Source organism: Aquila chrysaetos, chromosome 11, assembly GCF_900496995.4.
Source record: "Aquila chrysaetos chrysaetos chromosome 11, bAquChr1.4, whole genome shotgun sequence".
NCBI lineage: Eukaryota > Metazoa > Chordata > Aves > Accipitriformes > Accipitridae > Aquila > Aquila chrysaetos.
In genome coordinates, this window is record NC_044014.1 from 25521924 (window position 1) to 25543053 (window position 21130).

Genomic DNA, 21130 nt, shown 5'->3' on the forward strand with positions numbered 1-21130 from the left:
GGTGTGCTCAGAGTGGCACGGCGTGGGGGTGTGCGCGTGTCCTGGCAGTGCTCTTTCTTGAGGGACAGGTAACGGAGCATCGCGGTCATTGGTGGCAGGGGGTTCTTACTCTGCCGCTTTTGCTGCTGCTGTAGCCTGCTCAAATGCAACAGGCGTGTTCTGAGGCTTTGCTGTGCGAGCAGTGCGGCTGGAACAGTTCACTCCCGTGCAAGATCTGCAGCCGGCGGTGGAGCCCGGTGCGGGGTCCGGTGGGCCCGAGGAGCGCGTCGTGCTCCAGAGCGACCTCCGGTTGCTCTTGGACCCTGCCGCTCTCAGGTTTGAGTAGGCTGCGGGAATAAGCCGAAAGAGAAGGACTGAAATATGCTAAGTGTTGTTCCCGCTGAAAGTAAACACTATGTCTGTTTAGTTTTGGTTAAAGAGGGAAGTTGGGAACTAAAACAAATCCTACTGGCCTTTACCCAGCGCCTTATTTGGCTACTGAAATTTTTTCTGGTTAAAAATTGATGTCATTTACTGCTGAACCTGTGACTAAAACTAACAAATTCCCCCCCCCCCAAAAAAAAAAAAAAAAAAAGAAAGAATAAAAGAAGCTTGTCTTCTTTTTGAAAATGGTTTGCCATTAAACCAGGGTGCTGCCCATCTAGTTGCTTCTTTAATCTGGTCACTATTTCTATGTGGAATTTATGTAAGTGTGTGTGATATGGAGGCAATTGGCTAATTTTGCAGCTGCTGCAGGAAACGGTTCCTGTGGTCTCTGTGGTGCAGTATGGCCCTGAGTAACAAGCTGCCTTCTTCCCTTGAGTGTGCCTTGAGCCCCTTTGAGTAAAGCATATTCTTAATTTGGCTATGTGCCTAACGTACAATCTTCTAAGAGCATAGAGTAAAATATAATGCTCAACTGACTGGAAATATTCTCCAGATGTAATTCCTTTCAATGGAAGGGAATATGCAATATCTAGAGTTCATACATGACATATTTGGTAACTTCCTTTAGTAAAGATGTTACTTTATGAGTTACTAAGATTACAATATTATGGTAAAATGATTGCAGAGATTAAATGGTAATATCCTCTGAAACTAAAGAAGAAGAGAGGTGCAACTGCTATTGACTGGTTAACTTATGTTTCACATACTTTGTAAAAACATTTTTTTCCTGAATTACATGAAGAGTGTTGAAGAGTCTGCAAGAATGTCTGAGATGTCCATAGGCTATCTGATGCTGGGATTTGCAGGAAACTTTCTGAACGTTTCAGTGGGATATTGAGCAGGGCATCAGTAATAAGAATGATTGAGTGTGACCAACCTGAATTAGATTTGAGTTGGAGAATTAGGCAATGGAAACATCTACATCCAGTTTTTAATCCCACATGATGTTCTGTGATGGTATAGAAAAATCTAAGAAATCTGCTGTTACTGATGCGCCTTGCACCCAAAGAACTGAGGAGTCTTGGGAAAAGTATGCTTGCTCTCATTTCTCAGTGATGACATCTCTGGGTATGTACTTGAAAGCTTATACTCATTTTGAGGGTATTTGAGATGGATGCAAAAGGAAGAATACGGAATTATGTACATTTATTGTTTTCTGGGTAAATGCCTTTGAACTGAAAGAATGAAAATGAAGAAATGTTATTCTTCTGTTGTTCGGACTACTGAAGTCTTGTTTTATATCAGCATTGTTCAAGGATTAAAGAGCAGAAGAGTAGGGAAATAACTCTTGAAAACTTGTTCAGAAAGGCTTATCATGTATTGCATCGCTGGCAGTCGCTGCTGTTCTTACAGTAGAGAGAGTTCTTGGGTATCTGAAGCAAGTTTATGTATGTGAGGTATAGAAATCTGAAGTTGAATGCACTTTGTGTATTTTGTGGAAAAGTAAATCTGTTTTAAACTGAAAAAGGTGCTCGTACTGTGAGTGTGCTGAAGTGGACTTTGTGGAAGTAAAATTCCTTTTACAAGGCCTCAGCATTAAATAGTCATGACAACTATATTTCATCTGCAAATATGCCTGTGAATAATCCGTTTGTACCAGTTATGCAAATGTATTTGTATATTATAACAGTGCAAAGGCTGAAGTTAGCAACGTTTTATGTATTTTGCCTCCTGTGTGCTCAAAAACACATTTGTATGACCTTTTTTCTTCAACTTCATTTCTTGTGGAGCTAGAACATTTATAGCCAGGTAAGTTTCTGAAGCAGTGGGAATGCATGTCAAGAGTCTCTTGCTCCTTCTCCACCACTCCTCTTGGGGTGAAAAGGAAAGTGGTGGCCTGTGCTCTTGCTATGTTTGTAGTTGCTCAAGATAGTCTTGCACTCCTAGTGTTAATAGGCATCATATTTTAGTCATTTCTGTTTCAATGTGTTACATTGAACTAAATGCTTAATCCAGAGTATTATCCTGCTGTTAACGTGGTGTCTTCCCAAAGGTTTGCAAGCATTAGTTTAAAGAAATCTACCATTCAGTGAAGAATGAAGCAATTCTTGTATGCATACCTGCATGTATGTTGTAAAGTGCGTTGTAGTTGTCTTGGGTGAAAACTGGAGGAAAAATAAAACATATTTAATTCAATAAATTCTGCAAAATGGTTTCTGTTATGTCCAAACCATTAGGATGTCAACTACCCAAAACAGTTCCTTTCCCTTTTGTCCTTGTATTTGCTGAAGTCATGTGTATGTCTGGTAGCAGAATTTATTGCAAGAGCAGGTATGGTTTAACAAGGGGAAGAAGTTGTTAAACTGAGCTTCAAGCCACCTGTTTTCTGCTCGTAAAAATTATTTCACTGTTGTCAGCTTTATCTGTTGATGTTATTGAACAAAATGAATTAAATGGGATGCAATATAGTATTATCAGATTGCAATCATTTTTAGAGTGTAAGAGACTGGGATGACTTGCAAAAGTACATACTGTCATTCTGTTCTGCAGAGGAGTCTCTATTTTAACAGAAAGTGAAATTCTATCAAAACAAAGTTTGACTGACTTTTTTACATATTTTTCATCTAACATCTTTTAGACCAATGGGATATGGTCTTGAAATTGACTTTATATTAAATATTTAGATAATAGCAATATCTTATTGATAGTGGTCTAACACAGTGTTGAAATCTACTTAACTAGCAAGTTGCCATTTAAGCGCAACTAAGATTTCTTTAGCACAAAGTCTGAAATGTCAATGTTTATACTGACATTTTGAACACTGGGAGGATGAGCCAATATAGATGTATAGAATTCATGACGACAGGTTTGGCAGGCTTGGTGGGGATTCTTTGAAGAAATCAAACCAAAGACAATACAGCAGAGAGAATAGAAAAAGTTTAGCTGTTTTATTGTTTGCATTTTTCTGGAAATATTATCACTCACTTAATCCTGGCTAAAAAAAAAAAATCTGAATAGACTGTATTTTTGCTACCACTAATTCCTCCTATGATTGTTAAAGGTGGGTTAGATGGACTAGTATGAAAAAGAGGAAAGACATTCGTAAGTATTTTGGGTAAAAGGAGCAGTGTGATCTGAACATGGGTGTTCATGCTTGGTTTTTCAGATCTCAGGCAGCCCTCTTGCTCTGTCCCTAGCATACCACTGGCAATAATAAGCTCCTCAAGGAATGGTTGTGAGAATGGATTGACAGTATACTGCTTAGGTACTTCTGGACCAAACTTTAGAAAGTGATCTTTTAGTGTGTTGTGTACTGAGAGGCAAACTAGAAAGTCCTTTGAATGGCTTCTGATCTTTCAAAAAAAGTTTCTTCTGGAGTGTATCAGAAGGGTAATACAAAGTAATGTTTGATCAGAGTATTAACAGTGGAATAGAAGAAATGCGATGCATTTAATCAAATTATTTTTACCTGAAAGGAGACAACACATTGTACATAAGACTATAGATGTAATAAATATTAAGCTGATTGTATCAATAGGAAAATGAGATTGTGATGGATTCTACAGCAGTAAAACTGATGTAGCTTAAAGCTGTAACAAATATTTACTATATTGTGTGTTGTCATTGGATCAACAAGACAGAATCTGGACAGGAAGCTAAATAATCCACTTTATGGAATGTTTCCTTTTTGCTTTCGATTTTCAGGTGTCCTACATTAGTCAAGACTGTGAAGAAATTCCAGAATTCCTAGGAAGAAAATATGGACATATGGCAAAAAGGCTAGATCTTAGCTTCAACTTGTTAAGGTATGTGGCATTATATAGATTTTCAAGTGCAATATGGGACACCAACTCAAAAAATAGATTTTTTTTTTTTTTTTTTTTTTTTTCCCCAGAGTAGAAACAAACATGTATGTCAGGTACATTTAGTTGTTATCAAGAGGGTGACACTGTTTTATAGGTAATATTTGTGTTCCAAGTATGCAAGAAAAGGAGACAAACAACCAGGTGAGTCTGGAAATTTCTCATGTTAATATAAATGATGCCCAATGAGGAGCTTCTAGTTTGTTCTCTGCTCAAAATGGAAAATTAGCATCACTACCTGAAGAATTGAAGAATGGGATCCAAAGTGAATTGTTCTTAACCAGAATACAAGTAAGTGTGTGCTTCTCTCCCTTCTTTTTATTTGTAGATCTCTGGTTATTACTATAAATGGTTTGTAATGCTCTTTTCCCAGATGATGTGTCTGTGTTGTATGATTTTATTTTTGGGCAGCTGTGTAGTTAAGTGCTAAAACTAAGTGCAGTTAGAATTTATACATAAATTCTAATTATTTTAGTATATGGATTGATTTAGAATTCTATAGTATTCCCATTCATTATTACAGTATCGTTTTTCATTGAATCCTTGTGAGAGAGCCTGGTTCAGCAGTGTATCTTTCAGGCTGGCAACTCTGTAGGTAAGTAGGGAGAAAGGAATGGAGTGTAGTTGTCTTCTTAAGAAAAAGCATAGTTTTTCAGTGGTAGGGTTGGACTGTCTTGAGTTTTCCTTTTATTTTATTGAGGGTAAGCTTAGAGTCTGCTTGTGAGGGGTAAGACACATAAAAGTAGTGTGCTGGTGTCTTGTTCTGGGGGGAACAGCCACTGGTTTTAACTTACTTGACACTCATAAATGTTATCTTGAGCCACTGTCAACTCTGAAAGACTGATTCCTACATGCAAGAGGTAGCAGAGCAAAGGAGGCACTAAACAATCTGTAGATTGTTATTGTCTTATACTTCTGGCTGATGACTCCGTACCTGTAGAAATTGTAAGCAGAAGAATTTTGCTGGGGGAGGGAATTGAATGGGCATTTTTTCATTTTGTCATGAAGATAATTCAAGTTCTGCATGTGTATTTATATTTAACCTGTTATCAGCAAGACTGCTCCTTCTTTACACCTCTGGAGGTACTACATCTAGAAAAAAAAAGTTTGTTTCTTTGATTTAGCACGTGATTTGAGGAACAGTTCCTCTGAGTTCATTTTATTTCATAAAGTAAAATATTAACATTAAATCTAGATGTAAAATACCACTTTAAAACTTTAAGTCATTACTTCATGTTTTCATGGAAAAATTAATTGGTATATTTCTCAAATCTGTGTTTTCATCCCTTCTTTCATGCGCTACCCAAAACACTATCACTTAGCCTGTTTTTTCAGAAGGGATATAATTTGGCTTTATTGGGGTTTGGGGGGGGGGGGAAGTGTTAAAATCTTTTGTGGGGAAACGTGAGAGAAAGTGCTAGTTTTTGGGGTAGCTGCAATCAACTTTTGATGTATGATAGCTTGCTGTTGTAAACCTGTAGAAGTATTCTAAGGTCAGAAATCAGATCTGTGGAAAGAGGAGAGGTGGGTTTTTTTTTGGTTTGTGGGGATTTTTTTTGGTGTGGTTTGTTTTTTTTTGTCCTGTCCCCCCCTGCCTTTTTTTTTTCTTTTATAGCTTAGGGAAGCTAATACTAAATGTGATGAGAGCAGTAATGTTTTCTTATTTGAGCTGTGATAGATATACTAAGCATACAAAAACTAAGAACGAAGTATTTATTACACAGTAGCTGTTCAGACTGGTCTGCACTCATATATGAACACTGTGCCTGCATATTATATATAGAGTCAGATAAGATGTAGAAAAAATGTCATAGCCTTAAATGAGTGTGAATATAGAAGAGATGTCTTGAGCAGCTGTTGAAGCAAGTGTAAACACTGAGATCATTGTCATCTTTAAACAAATATTATTGCTTGAAAAATCTGACAATGCTGTAGTATAGTGATGAGTTTATGATTTTTATCAGTGAATGTTTAATTTGAAAAATATATTTTAGTATGTTCAGTGGGGAAGAAACTCTAAACTTAATGTCTCTTTAAAAAGGAGTTTGATTTTTCTAGAAAAACTTTCTATCTGTTGGTAAAGGTGTAAGTTGCATGAAGAAGACCAAGGGTGATCAAAATCTAGAAAAAGATAAAGAGAATATTGTGCTTTGCTGGCAAATAGTTATTTTGCAGTAAAGATGTGAGTTTTCATTATAATATGATTCATTATTAGATGAGAGTGTGTGTGTGTTCTTTGAAATAAAAAAACATTTCAGTGATCGCTAATTTTTTAGCCTGAGAATTTTAAGCCAGAGAAGTGCTGAAATTTTCAACAGTTACCTGTTCTCAGTGTTAGGCAGTAAATAAGTACTTACCAACCTTTTTTAATGTTGTTTTGCTTATAGGGTTTCTGTGTCCTATGCTCTGGAAGTATGGCTACTGCCAAGTGCATTTTGGGAAGCAATCATCCTCCTGTGGCAGGCAATAAATTCTGTTACATAAAAGTGTCAATAGAGTTTCTGACAACATAACAATTGCATTAAGAATTTAAGAAACTGAGCATAGAGGGAAGTTGTTTTTTTGGTTTTTTTTTATTTATTTTGTGGGCAACAGTATTTGCAGTCGTGTTATTTGATATTGCTATCATGGGCGTAGTTGCATGGTGAGAAAGAGCGGTATCTCTGTTGCAGTAACATGTTCAGCTTTGTGGTCAGTTGGCAGCAAACTCTTCTTGCAAGACAGTGCCAGTGCTGTCCTTTCTGGACCAGAAGTTGTGTGCAGTTGTAGACTTGCAGTCTTTACTGTGCGCACACACACATGCTTATCCACTTTAGAGAGTCTTATCAGAAAGATGTATTTGTACTGCATGATACAGATGTCACAAAACTTTCTTATGCAACTGATATAATGTAATACTTGATTGAACAATTGCTTTAGTGAATTGTACTGATTTTGATACTGCTAGAACGTAGATAACTTTGTTGCAAAAGTCAGGATAGAGCCAGGTAAGTTATTTTGCCATTTAAGGCTTTCCACTGTAAATGTGTCTTTTTGGAGGCTTGTCCAGGTATACTGGAAAAACGGTGGGAAGACTGGCTGATGCCGTTAGTAAAGTGGGAAAGAATTAGTCAAACATGCTATATTTTGTGACTTACACACAAATAACTTCTGCCAAGCTTGTCCCTTAATAAAGTATTTCAAGAGATGCTGTTTTGGTTTTGTACAAACCAAGGAGTTTCTCTCCTCCTGCCCCCCCCCCCCCCCTTTTTTTTTTTAAACTTGTTGAGTTGTTACAGATTTGCATAATAACCTAAAAAAAAATAGGGATATCTTCTAATTAATTATTGGTTGTTATGGCACTTCTGTCTGTCGTCTTTTTTTTCTGCAAAGAAGAGTAGTTATGTGGATTCAATGTTCTTATGTGTGGTGGTTTTGTTACTCTGATTTCTCTGATTTTTTTCTTTTTGGGTGTCATGTAAATGCATAAATGTACACAGGACAGGAGAACTAAATTGGAGCGGGGGAAGGTTGTCATTAGTTCTTTTGTATTGACAATTTAATACAGAGGAAAATGTATATTTTTCACCAATTTTTTCTGACTTCAGAGTTCTTCCCAGGCTAGAGCCCCTTCCTCTTTACTAAATAAAAATTAGGGTCTTTGTAGATGCTTAATTGTCTTTGCATCAGATGTAGTAAATTTAATAGCAACACTTGATTAAATAATCACAAAAAGTTGTTCTTTAAAAGAATTGTCTGTCTTGTTTGCCTTTTTCCAAGACCTACTCTCTCTCCTTGGTTACCCTGAATGATACATGGATCCAATTCTCTTTCTTCTGGCAGCCAAAGCAAAGTGACTGTTACCAGTTGCAATGGTTACGCATCTCCCCGTTTTCCTGGGAGGAAAAGGAGAGATAGAGGTGAATGGCAAAAGGGAACTTTTTATGGGGATGTTGGGGGAAAAAAGAGGAGTAAGAGCAGTTTGTTGTTTGTGAGGCAAAGGGAAAAATTGGTGTGTACTTAAAAGCATGCTAGTTGTAATCAGCAAGATACGGTGCCACTGGATTGCTTCCTGTTTACATCTCTGGGGGACGGAAATCCTCTCATGCTGTTTTCCTTACAGGTTTTGTTTAAATAGTTTCTAATGTTTTTAGTTTCGTTTTCGGACTAACGGGGGGTTGTGAAGAAGATGGAGCCAAACTCTTGTCAGATGTACAGCAAAAGAATGAGGGGCAGTCGTCGCAGGTTGCAGCAAGGGAATTTCCAACTGTTTGTAAGAAAAGGCTTCACGATGTGAAAGGCTGAGTGGAAGAGGTGCCCAGAGAGGCTGTGGAATCTCCATCCTCAGTGATATTCAAAGCGCAACTGGACAAAGCCCCGAGCAACCTAATCTAACTTTGAAGACGTCCTGCTTTGAGCAGGGGATTGGACTAGATGACCTCTAGGTGCCCCTTCTGACCTAAATTATACTATGATTCAGCAGCTTTATTGGTGTGATCACCATAAAATGGCCCGAGTTGTAGCAGCTGTTTTGATTTGATATTGGTAGTGATTTTCAGCTACTTTAGAAATGAACTATTTATACCATGTGCTTTCAATAAGGCATGTTTCAGGAGCAGAGATGTTTTGCTTTGGAAATCTGCCCCTGAGTCTGTCACGGCAACTGTATTTGATAACCTTCCCTGATAACAGACTACTGTAAAGGCCACTATTTTGTTTCATAATATGTGGAAAGCATTCACTGGTTCCCATTTAATGAAAGCATAGAGCATGGGAAGGAAAGTCACTGATGTGTTAGTGTTACTGGGAGGCTTTGCTGAAAAGGATTTCAAGGGGGAAAGAAAAACTATTGTTGATCATTGGAAGTTGAAGATTTCATTGGAAAAAAAAAAGGTGAATAATAATCACTGGTGAAGGAAAGAAAGGAATAAATAAGTAGGAAGGATGTAATGCGGGTAGGGAGAAGAGATTTGGATGAAATACAAAGTTTTTTTTTTAGGTGCATCTTGCTGTCTTGTGGAGAGGAAAAAAAAACCTATTCAAAGGTTTTTTATTTGTCTTAGAAAACTTTCTTTATGCCAAATTTCTGCTTTCACACTAAAGCCTAAATGCACTCCAGCGCTTGAATAACAGATGTCAGTGTTTTTGTACAGATAGGTGCCATGTTTTTATAAATAACATCTACAGTTCAATTCACAGAGAAGTCCATCTTCTAATTTTGTCCTCAGTAGTTTTAAACATGCAAGTTGTTTTTCTTTTTATTACAAAGACTTCTTTTGGGTCTAAACTATGAGGTGAAAGGGAGAGTGAATCTTTAATCTTGGCCAATGAGGGAGGATTAATCCAATAATTGTGCTCGTGGAGATACAGATATCTCTTCCCTCTCTCTAGGGTGCAGATTATTTCTGCTAGAAGCATGAATAATTTGCACAGTGTGTGCTTGTGCATATTTTCCACTGTCCGATTAAGAGGTTGTATGTATGAAAACATCCCCTTGAACTTTAATCCTAGTCTGGAATGTTCCTCCATGACTTTTGTGAGGCTGAGGCTTTGTAATATCCTCTCTGTGGACTAGAGATTGTTTGTTTCTCTCTTCTGCCTACTGTTTTCTTGCCTGGGGGAATATGCAAGTGGCAGTTTGAAACTGGGCTTCAGTTTTAGAGGGCATGTTCTTCTTTGTAAATTGAGTATGTGAAAGAGAGGCTTTTTTTTTTTTTTTCCTTGCCACCTTCCCAGTCTGTGTAGCAATAAGACATGCAGAACAGGAAGATCAACAACAAAAGAGAAATGGAAATAAAAGCCAGAATTCAAAACAAAGCATGACATATTTTTTAGAAGTCTTTAGACTGATCTTTATAGCATTTTAAAATGTTGAAGAAAATGCACTATTGTTAAAACTTTTTGATGGTTTTATTTATAAGGTAGAAAAATATTTTCACCATAATTGGGTAACTCTTAATCGTAGCAATTGCATATTTATCAGTGTGAGGGGCTGTTATTAATGTAGCTGTCATGCACAAACACATTTCTGCATTAAATCCATTTAGTATGTGCATTATTCGGTCTAGAATGTCACCAGGACATCAAAGCCCCCTTAGGCATAAGAGCACAGTGCCCTGCTGTGGCTGCAGAAAGGGCTTGATCAATAAATGTAACATGTTAATGCAGAGCAAATAGAATAAAAGATTTCTTTGACAAGACAAGAAAAATCACCTTGTGGCAGCTGGCATGGTGATGCCATTTCAGCGGAGACACTAGCAAAGTTGATCTGACAAGTAAAGAGGAGAGATGATGGTTATAAGGTGCTTTTGTTTCAAACTTCTTTCTTGACCTGTCAGGTTTTGAAGGAGCCTGAATGGCCCTTTTTTGTCATGTGAAAATTGTAGTCTTAGGCAGTTATGAAGCAGTTATCTCTTCTCAAATTGTGAATGCTGCTGTTTAATTGATTCACTTAGCATTTGAAACTGTCACGCATTAATAATTGCTAAATCCTGTAGATACTGCTCCAGTGTGTCATGCTTAAATGTGTAGTTATCAGAAAATTAATATCCTTAATGAACCGATGCTTTCAAACTAGCATTGCATGAAATCTCTTTTGCCCTTTCATTTGCTGAAGGTATATCAGGCAGTTTTCAGAGAAACCCCTCCTGACAGTTGTGTGGTTTTATTTATTTATTTTTTTGATGCCCGACAAATGCCAGCTTTGCTTTGGGTACATAGTGTGCTCAATGACAATAAATATAGTAATTATGCTGGAGTTAGTAATTAACATAATTATAGTCAATTACGACAAATACAGTGCAGAGCTAAATAAATGAGGGTGAGAAATTAGCAAGCTAATTGATTTACCTTACTTGCTGCTTTTTCTTGCAACTAGCAGTTGCAGATTTTCTGCAGGAGAAAGAGTGTTGTTTACAAATAGCTGATTGTGTTTTGAAATGGTTCTGTCTTATGGCTCTCACTCGTGTTTATTTTACACTGAGGTGAAGAGGATTGAAATATGGGGTAGTGGTTAGAAGGAGAAAGGAGCTGCTGTTCTGTTCTCACTGAATGCTTTGAAGGAAAATGTATGTATTTGCTTCAATTTTAGATGCTTACAGCATTGAAGGGAAAAAAAAATCATGATTCTTCACAAACAAAACACATTGCTACGGAAATTTTGGTCATATATTTTAATCCCCTTAGATGTGGCCTGAATTATCTAGGAGACATCTATCTGTTTATTGACATTAGAGAGATCTGCACAGCACTGGATAGCTAAAGAAAGAATTCAAATCATTCAAGTAATCCAAGTGTGTTGAAACAATATGCCCTTGTTCAGCCATCGGTTTCAATAATTTAGAACCATTGGACCAGTAGAGATGCATAGTATCATAACATTTGTGCACATTATAATTGCCTGTTTTGTTTCAAGATGATTTATAGTATGTTGTCTGAAATAAGTGTATTGGAGCTATGCAGTTAATCTGTTTCACTCTCCTTGTTTTTTTGTTTTCTTTCAAGCATGACCACAGTTTACTATGTGAAAAGAGAATTAATATGTTTAAGTATTAAAGATTTTGTATTTTTTAAAAAAAGACATTTAGTAGTAGCTGAGATTTCTTTCTTACTCTAAGAAAACAGTGGTTTACAAATGTTTGTAAATTTTATACTTGAAATAGTTCACTGTTTCAAGGTAAGTGGAATTGTATTTAGAGGCTTCAACAAAGAGATAGTGTTTTCCACAGCTAAGCAATCTGAAATGTCTAAATTCGTGATAATTTTTCTCCTACTATTGCAGTAACATATCAAGTTAAATGAGTAGGTTTGTAGTTTGAGGTGGTTACTTAAAGTTTACCCGTAAGGGATGTCCTACAGTAAGCACAAGATGCTGTTTTTTAAGTAATGTTGAAATGCTATGAATGTCTGAAAATAAATGTACACTAACACTGCTAAAGGTGGTCATTCTTTAGAAGCAGTTCAGTTGGAAATCAATTTGCTAAATGAAATATTTATATACAAGGAATCATTTAAATTATTTAAAATTTACAGATGTAATGGTCTTTCAGATGAAGTATTACATATTTATTAATCACTATCGCCTACCTTATGCATAATTATCTTTCTATTAAAATAACTATGAAATAGTCTTATCCTACTAGATGGACTCAAGACAAGTGTGATGGTGGGTTCACTTTCTACATGGGTAATACCTAGGGTGTTGTGTAGGATAAAGCTTTATAGGTGTATGTCTATTGTAAAAATGGAAAGAGAGTATTACCAGTAACAAAAAGGTTTTTAGACTTCAAATATGAATTCTACTTTTGACAGTCGATAGACAATCAAAACTAAATCTACTCCTTGCTTTTTTCTTCCCCTCCTCTTCCCTCCCACCATGCCTCCCCCTTTTGAAAAGTGGCATTTCAACGGGAACCAGATGTGATCTGGGTAATGTATAAGGAAAACTTTTTTTCCCCATTTGAAAACTTTGAATAATATTAAAAAATACTATTAAGATATACCTTGGCTCTCATACAGTAGCCATGCCTTTGTTCTGTTACTTTGTCAACTTTAAATGTGGCTATAGAATATTTGCCTTTACATAGTATTTTCTGTGTCTGTTTTCATGACTTGTGTATTTTCCTGCTGTGTCTTATTTGCAGTCATTGGTTTATTGTTGATATGAAGGGAACCAGTGAATGACTAATTTTAAAAATATCAGATTAATGGCTTATGATATGTACTTAAATATCTCACTGATTTCAGCATACTGTGCCAAGGATGTAAGTTGGTTTTTTGATGGATATGTTATTTTTCCAAACTCAGTAGTATGTAAGGACAAACTTAGAGTATAAATTGTTATATTTCAATCTTGTACTGATGGCTGTTATCTTCTTTAGTCCCAACAGCCTCTCTTTTTGTCCATTGATCCTTGCTTGACTTTTTATGGCCACATAGTCACTAACGGACTGTGAAAACACTGTAGTATATATACCTCTGACCTCCAGTGCTGGCCATTATCCATTGATTTACTGTATCTGACAGATCAGAACATAAGATTGTTTTCCGTTCTGCTTTTCTCAAGAAGCCTTAACATTATGGAAGGTGTTGTCTTGAGAGCGTATCACGTGGCAGAATTGGGCAAAAGCTTGTTGCCTGAACCTTTGGCGAGGGGGTCAGTGTGTGTTCATGTTGTGCAGTGGAGAATTCTTAGGAGGATTACTAGAGCCATTAAATCTGGTAAAAATGTTAAACATACTGCACAATTTGACATTAAGGAAAATAAGGTTGTGAGCCTGAACTGTTACATCCTTAAATATAGCAAGAAAATATTGCTGTGGTGGATGCTGAAGGTTGTTTTTTTGGTGATATCCATCCCTAAGGGGCTGTTGCAATCATGAGTAAAGGTGAAATCTGTACTCCTGAACAAAGGTGAATAACAAACTCATTGGACTTGAACAGAGATCGGATGTCATATTAACCATCCATTGACTCAAGGCTGTTGATAAGACCTTTTGACTGAGGCGGAGCATTTCCCAGTGAACTGATGTTTGCATCACATCGTTTTCTTTGTGTTTGAATGAGCGGGGAGTGAACTGCTTTCTCTTGATCTGGTTTCCTGTGTGAGATTGAAGTTGTTTTTTTGAAGTGATGTTAGAGGCTAAATCCTCACAGTCTGCACTTGTTCTCTGGGTACCCGCAGGGCTTAATTCACTGGCACAGTCAACCCAGCTCTTCTTGTGAGAACTGTAATCAGTCTTAAACAAAAATCAGCTTTTGTTTTGAATTCTGTTCTGAATGACAGGAATCTGCGTCAGATTGAGACAAAATCAGTTAGTTAATAAATGGAAGACTACCGCAATCTATGGCAACTATTGGCATTTGGCGGAGAAATAGGTTGATGCACTTGTTTTAGCTGTTAGAGAATGTCAGTAGATGGCAAATAATGTCTTGGTGACTTCTGTGTAGTCTGTGGTTATCTGGATTTTAAGACTAAGAACTACTTTTTTTAAAGAGTATAGAGGGTTAAAGAAAAGGGCATGATAAAGAGCACATTATAAGTATAGTAATCAGATGGACCATTCTTACTTTCTGACTTCCTTAATCTCTCTTACTCTAAAACAGTATTTCCTCATCACTGCTGTTGTGAAACAAGAGCGAAGAACTGCAGAAATAACTGTTGTCTGAGGACAAGGAGCTTGACTGAAGGGAAGAACCTGCATTAACCCTGGAGCTACTGTCTCTGTCTTTTCCTCTCTGTTTTCTTGAAAGGTATCTTCTTCTCTCTTTAATGCAACGCACAAGATTCCCAGCATCTCGTTGCAGATGTAAAGAACTTGGCTAGTTTTGCTCACCAATCACCGAGTAAGAAGGGTCTCTGTCCTCCAGTATTCAACAAACCTGCTGAGTGGTCATGGTACAAATAGCTAGTTGGCATTTGGCAAGTAAAATCCTTACAAAACTTCTGTTTATCCATTCCTTGTTTTTTATATGTTGTCTTGTGGTTTGTGCCATTTTTGATATCTTGCATTTTACCGAAATCATCTTTATATAAATTATCTTGGAGATGATTTTTCAGTTTAAAAAGACAATCCCCAAGCCCTTAGCTCATGCAAGTGTGAAGAATGAGTATCATAAAAGTGCAAAAGGGCCATGCATTTTTTTCAGGCTCAGGATCCAGTATGTCAAACCAGACATGCTATACAATAATTATACTGTCTTCAAGGTCATAGTTAATGCAGTGTTACAGCTCAGTTGCAGGCTTTACCCATGAACTTATGCTGGCAATCATGTGAAGTTTTATGATTTTTATTTCTGTTTTTTGTTTTGTTTCTCCTGGTCTTTCTTTTTGACCATGCTTGCCTGAGTGAGTTGCTCACTGGTAGAGTTGGAAGATCGTTTTCTTTCTTTATAACTTCTTCCCCATTTTTAACTTAATTTGCCCCCTGAGTCCATAAGTGGTAGCAGTGAATGTGCTTCATATAATACAGCCATAATAGTTTGTTCATTTTTAAAACCATCTCATTGCTCATGTTTGTAGGAACCCTTGCTATGGTGAAAAACTATAGAAATCACTTTTAAAAGAACGCAAATAAGAGATGCAAAATATCTAATGTGGATAGTTTGTAATCCATCCAAAACTCAGGGAAGGCGATAAGCTCTTGTAAATTGGACCAAACTCGAATACCTTGTCCTCAAATGCTTAAGTTTCTAATGTTTTTCCTGTGCAGTTGGTATATGAACTGTACTGGTAGATAGTAGTACTTGAATGTGTGCACACCTCCAGTTCATTTTTTCATAGAAAGCATAGTGCATGTGTGATGCTGTTGTCAGAAGTAGTTTACTGGCATTTAATACATAATGCACACACAGAGACACACACAAAACCCCATCTTGTATATAAACATCTTTATAATATACGTATAATGCCTTTATATATATATTATGTATAATATATAAATTTTATGTTTAATATATAAAAATTTAGGGGTGATACTCTAGTATTTGGTCTACTTTGATTCAGCACTTGCAATAGGGCTTTGTCAGTGATAACCTCATACTCAACCTAGAAAAAAAGAACGTATTACTTACAGGTTACTAACAAAAAAAGATACAACACATCAGAGATGGGTGGTTGGGAGAGATAACTGACCTTGAGGGAATTGGACCAAAATGGGAGCAGTCTTGGGGTTAAAAAGTACTTAAGTAACAAGACATTACAAATGTCTATCTCCCTTTTGATTGTTTTATCCAAACCTACCTACATTATTACAGGTTTTTGTTATTTTTAAACTCTCTACTCCCTTCTTCACTCACTTCTCTATAAGCTCTCAGAAGTACTTAGTATCGGTCTTGGCATCAGCTCTTATTGAGGCTGATAGGAGGAAAGTTACATCAGCATGATGTTGTTAGTCCAATGGTGGCTGATGCATATTTCAGATTATGAGCTGTTTAGCATAGATACCAACTCACTGTGTTTCAGCTTGGTAAAAGTCAGGCTCTTGCTCTGTCGATGTTGTTGCGCTGAAGACTAGAGCGACAAAGTTTAGCTTATTACTTTTCAACTCCAAACTTAATTTCTTATATTTGTAAAATGAACAAAGGAATTTAAAAAGCCGTTGGGGATTTTTTTTTGGGGGTGTGTGTGTCTGTGTGTGTGTGTTATTTTATTTTATTTTACTTTATTTTATTTTTAGTATGAAGCTTATGTGCTCAGTTCTCTCAGCTGGTTCATTTTTATATAACGTATTGGACTGATGCAACCATTTTGACTACAAATGCTCAGTCCTTAATTTTTGAATTTGCATTAAGCACCATTTTTCAATGCCTGCTTTGCTGAATGTTAAAAGATGGGGAATATATATAGTTAAAATATACTTCATGGTATTGAAAATGTGGCTTATATTTTCTGAGCCAACTCTGCATTTCCCATTTGGCAGGTGGGCTGACTGGTGCTGTTTGTTCCTTGTGAATATGCCTAATGGAAAGACATCATAGTGCTCAGTGTTTTTAAATTACATTCAGAAATGTGAGCTGCCTTTCCCTTAGAATGTTAATCTGCGATCAGACATGCCAACAGGGAACTCAGTTTATGAATTTAACAGAAAAGCTACCTATTACCTACATTTAATAGTTTTTTTAAAATCATCATTTCTGACCATTAGTTTGAAGATCAAAGTTAGCATATGTATTCTTTGTAAGAGGCATGTACTTGTGGTGACTTAAATGACTTCTTTAGTAATTAGTTTAGATATTTATTCATCATCGGTATTTTTTTCTTTTTTTTTTTCTTTTCTTTGTCTTTTCATTATTTCAAGGCCAGTATATTTTAATTTTAAATCCTTAGGTGTTTGGGAGCATCCAGTTACCTACTTAGAGCAACAGAGCAGCTTTTTATGACCAGGATATCGCTAGTGAAGTTTTATTTTGGTGACAGTGGTTTGAGGTTTTTGTTCATCTATTTTTGGTCTCATTCTCTTTTACCAAATGCTAAAAATCCGTTTTGTCTCTGGAGCGTAAAATCTCTTAAAGCACAAGGAAATGCAGCAGAATTGTCCTTGAACCATTTTAGCTGTGAAGGGTCCGAGACTTGCTACAGTGCTATGACTCTGCAAGGTCACATGGCCACAAAAGCGTGGGATGAGGATGCTGTATTTTAGGCTCCTAGGACTTTCAGGACCTTTTAGCTGGAGAGAAAAGATGAAAACTTGACCTAGTTATGTAAGTGATAAAGTGTACTGATTATTTTAAAGCACTTAAAGGCTGAGGGAAAGATGTTCTAGATGTGCCAAGGATTAACAATGTATTGAATATTCAGAAAACTCTGCTTCCAACACAGTTATGTTAAGATAATTTGACAGTCCAGTGTGTGGATGCTCAAGGATCTGAACACTTTCTTTTTCTACCTATTATCTTGCATTTAATACACTCTCTATCTTGGACAGTGAAGTACTTTTTGGAATAGCACAGAAAGAGTCATGTGTGAAGGTGGTTATGTTGGAATGGCTTTGGGAAACAATTATCAGATACTATGTTTTCTAAGAAATGGAAATTAGCCAACTAAGTGAGAGGCTGTGTATGTGTCCAGTTTACTTCCTTCCCTCACTCTGTGCTGCCTTTTCTTCCTCCCCACTGCCTCCAGCTCCTTAAATCAGCAGAAGGCTGCTGAAGGTGCTGCTGAGAGGTTTGGGGGGAGGTGCAACGTGAGGTTCTTGCTTTCTTGCAAATGCTCTTTCTTTTGTTCGATCTGTTGCTTGCAGTCAGGAGCCAGGCATTAGCTAGCTCAGCTGTTCCTGTACAGTATTGGTTCCAGTTCTACCAGGTGCACAATTAATAAATTGTCTTCCAGCCTAAATAGGGAGTGTCAGAGGGTAGTTCAATTTCTTTCACTGTTAATGCTTTGGCTTCCTTTAAATAAGTCATATCAACAAATGGTCTGTTACTACTACTAACAATAGGGCTTTTGAAATGTGGAGGTATCTCTAATGAGAATCTATCTCAATCCATTTAATGTGGGCCGCTGCTTTGCCACCGAATTAGACTCTGGTCACTGCAACCACAGGTGGTTTGAAACAAGAACTTCACCTGCATTTAAATGACTGAGCAACAGAAAAGAAGTTTCTAAAGTCAAGGAGACTAATGCATTACTGTAGATTTTGTTTTGACCATCATTTGTCTCACTTTCTACTAATTGGTAAATGGAGGAAGAGAGGACATATATCTGTATTAGGCTAAAAGTGAACGGGCAAGTGTTTCCTTGTGTGTTTTAGTACAGCAGATGAAAATTTTGGTTGCTGTAGCCCTAGTATTTTAAACCAAAGTAAAAGTGTGAAGTCAGCTTTAAGGTACTGTCTTGCATGTGGGTTTTTTTATTTTCTTTCTGTGTGGGGACAGAAGTGCACTGGAAGCAATTAACACTAATGGGGGTGGAAAAAGTGGTGCTAGAAACCCCTCAAGATAGCTGATAGTTATAAAGTTGATACTTGTAGGCATAGCCTATTACTATCATATAACCTGGAATGAATAAATAATTCCTATGTTGTAGCAGATACATCCTAGCAGTAGGCAGAATAGTGTCATTGTATACACAGAAGCATCAAATGTTTCAGGTTCTGTACCTTTTGTTTAATGCACTATGAGGTCATAATCTAAATCAGATTTCCTGAATGATTCCTTGACTGCAAATTTCCATACAGCTGTCATTCTTGGGGGGGGGGGGGGGGGGGGAAAAGGCTTCCGCACCCTAGGGAGCGGAGTGAAACTCTCTTTACACCCTTTTTTCCTAGTAAAAAAGCACAAGAAAGTCTACAAAAAAGATATGTAGGTACAGACTTATGTTAAAGGTTCATATGTAAGTTCCTAAAATCAAATAATAACTGAACTTACCTCTGTGGCAAGAAAATTTGCTTACTTAAATTATACTGCTGCTTTTCAATCCTTTTACCACTTGCAGAAAATAGTATTTCCTTTCACTAGATTTTGTATGCTGAACACAAGTGAGATCCTTGATGTTTGAATCTATCCAGTTGAACGGAAATAACCTTATTCATCTTATAGAATGCATTCATATTTGTGCATGTATGTAGAAAGCTAGGTGTTACTCATTTCCATCCTGTGCAGGTCTGTTTTTCTGCAGTGTTTTTAAATCTGTTCCTTGTCTTTTTGCTACAGAGCAATTTTATTTATTTATTTATCTACCTATCTATCTATTTATTTATTTATTTAAAGGCCTTCGTGTCTCTTTAAGTGATCATTGAACAGAGAAAGTAAATTGCTGTTAAAATTCCCCCACTGGTGATTCCAGCTAAACCAACCACAACTAGTGTATTAAAAGCAAATAAACAAACCCCACCCCCCGCTTTTTCCTCATTGGTGTCTAGCTAGCAGAGTGCACGAGAGTAGAAAGCTTTGACCCCAGAGAGCTTCGCATGATAGACTCATTTCAAATTCTTGTGTAAATCATACTAAGGCTCCATGTATAAACTTGACAGTATCTCTCTGTGCTTGACATTGTAACTTCAAGATTTTACGTTATTTAAATATACTAAAATGTACCCTGTATAAAACTGCAGGTGCTGCTACATTTCTATTAGAGCACAGTGACACTTGCCTTAGAAAAACTCTGAGGCTGGTGAAAGAGTTAAGCAAAGCAGCCAGAAACCATTTTCAGCTTTTACTTTGCAGATACAACCTTTTAAGCATACCTACATTTACCTGCAATGGCAATCGTTTTGCATTTTAATGACAAATCAAGTACGCTAACTTGCATTTGAAACGAAAGTGCCTTAAATGTCTCTGGCTGTCAGAATGAGATGTTAGGAGCTTGATGAAAAGAGAACAAAGAAGACAAAGTATGAAGCCCAGATACAGAGCAAAATGAAATAAAACCTTGTATGGCCTGTCAGGGGTGTCAGTTGATATTCCTATCTAAAGCACATTATAGTATTACTTTGCAGCTCATAGCTTACTCATCTGTCTTTTTTAATTCATCACATTCTAGCCCACATCTTTTAAGTCCCATGTGTCAACAATGGAAGAAATCTGTTAATTGACAAATGAGTGTCACAAATGTGAATTGGTGCCTTTACATCAGAGGCAGGTAGTCTCTGTTGTTTTTTGTCGGCTCTATTATTGGCATAAGCCAGTGTAAGACATCTGTCTTTGCCAGAATGAGAGATGACAGCCAAAGAAGGGCTGTCATTGTTTTAGTGCATGTTCATTCTGCCGAGATACTGTATAAAGATAAAATGTCAGTTAAAAGAATATGAAAAACTATTGGGAGGAAGTCCTTAAATTACTTGGGAAGGGGATCCGGGAATTGGTGCCAGAATTGAAATCCGAACGTTCCAGTTTGCATCTATCACATCAATTTAAAAATAATACTTTCTGAGTAACTGGGTCAGTTTATAAGGCATTTAGGAAAACGTTATGTTGTGTTGGCATAATTAGCTCATAAGATGGAAGGAAAAACATACCTCCACAGGATATGAGTTTATTACAAGTTCATTTTTCAGACATGTATAGAATTGTCTCGGTAAAAATATGCTGTGTAGCATCTCTGGCGTTGATTTGCATCTGTTTTGAAATATTGAAATTGCTCCTTTCCAATTTCTTTTTCTGTTATAGTTCTATTTTAGATTGATGAATAACATAATGAAATAAAAAGCATAGCCAGCTGTGAGTTGATGAGACAATTAATAGGGAGAAAATTATTAACATAGTTCTGGGGTGTCTAGAGGGTGTACAGTATACAAAAGTTACTCCCAAATCACTAAATCCCTTTATTGCAATAAATGACTTTTTAATATCGGATAGTGAAAAAGAGAGGAGGAAAATGTTTTAATGGAGGAGGTGGAAAAGGAGAATAGAATAAAATGTCGTAAAAGGCTGCCATTTTGCTTTTTACTTTGGATCAAAAGTCATAAGAAAGATAGATCAGCACA

At 36.8% G+C, this 21130-nt stretch overlaps 1 protein-coding gene across 2 annotated transcripts in view; it reads left to right on the forward strand.

The window, feature by feature from the left end:
- LRMDA (leucine rich melanocyte differentiation associated) overlaps positions 1-21130 on the forward strand; it is a 721663-nt gene that overhangs the window by 28172 nt on the left and 672361 nt on the right. For both annotated transcript variants that reach the window (XM_030030274.2, XM_030030272.1), the window contains one exon: positions 4072-4172. In XM_030030274.2, coding sequence (XP_029886134.1) covers positions 4135-4172 — 38 coding nt within the window. In that variant the 5' untranslated portion in view covers positions 4072-4134. The remainder of the gene's footprint in view (positions 1-4071; positions 4173-21130) is intronic.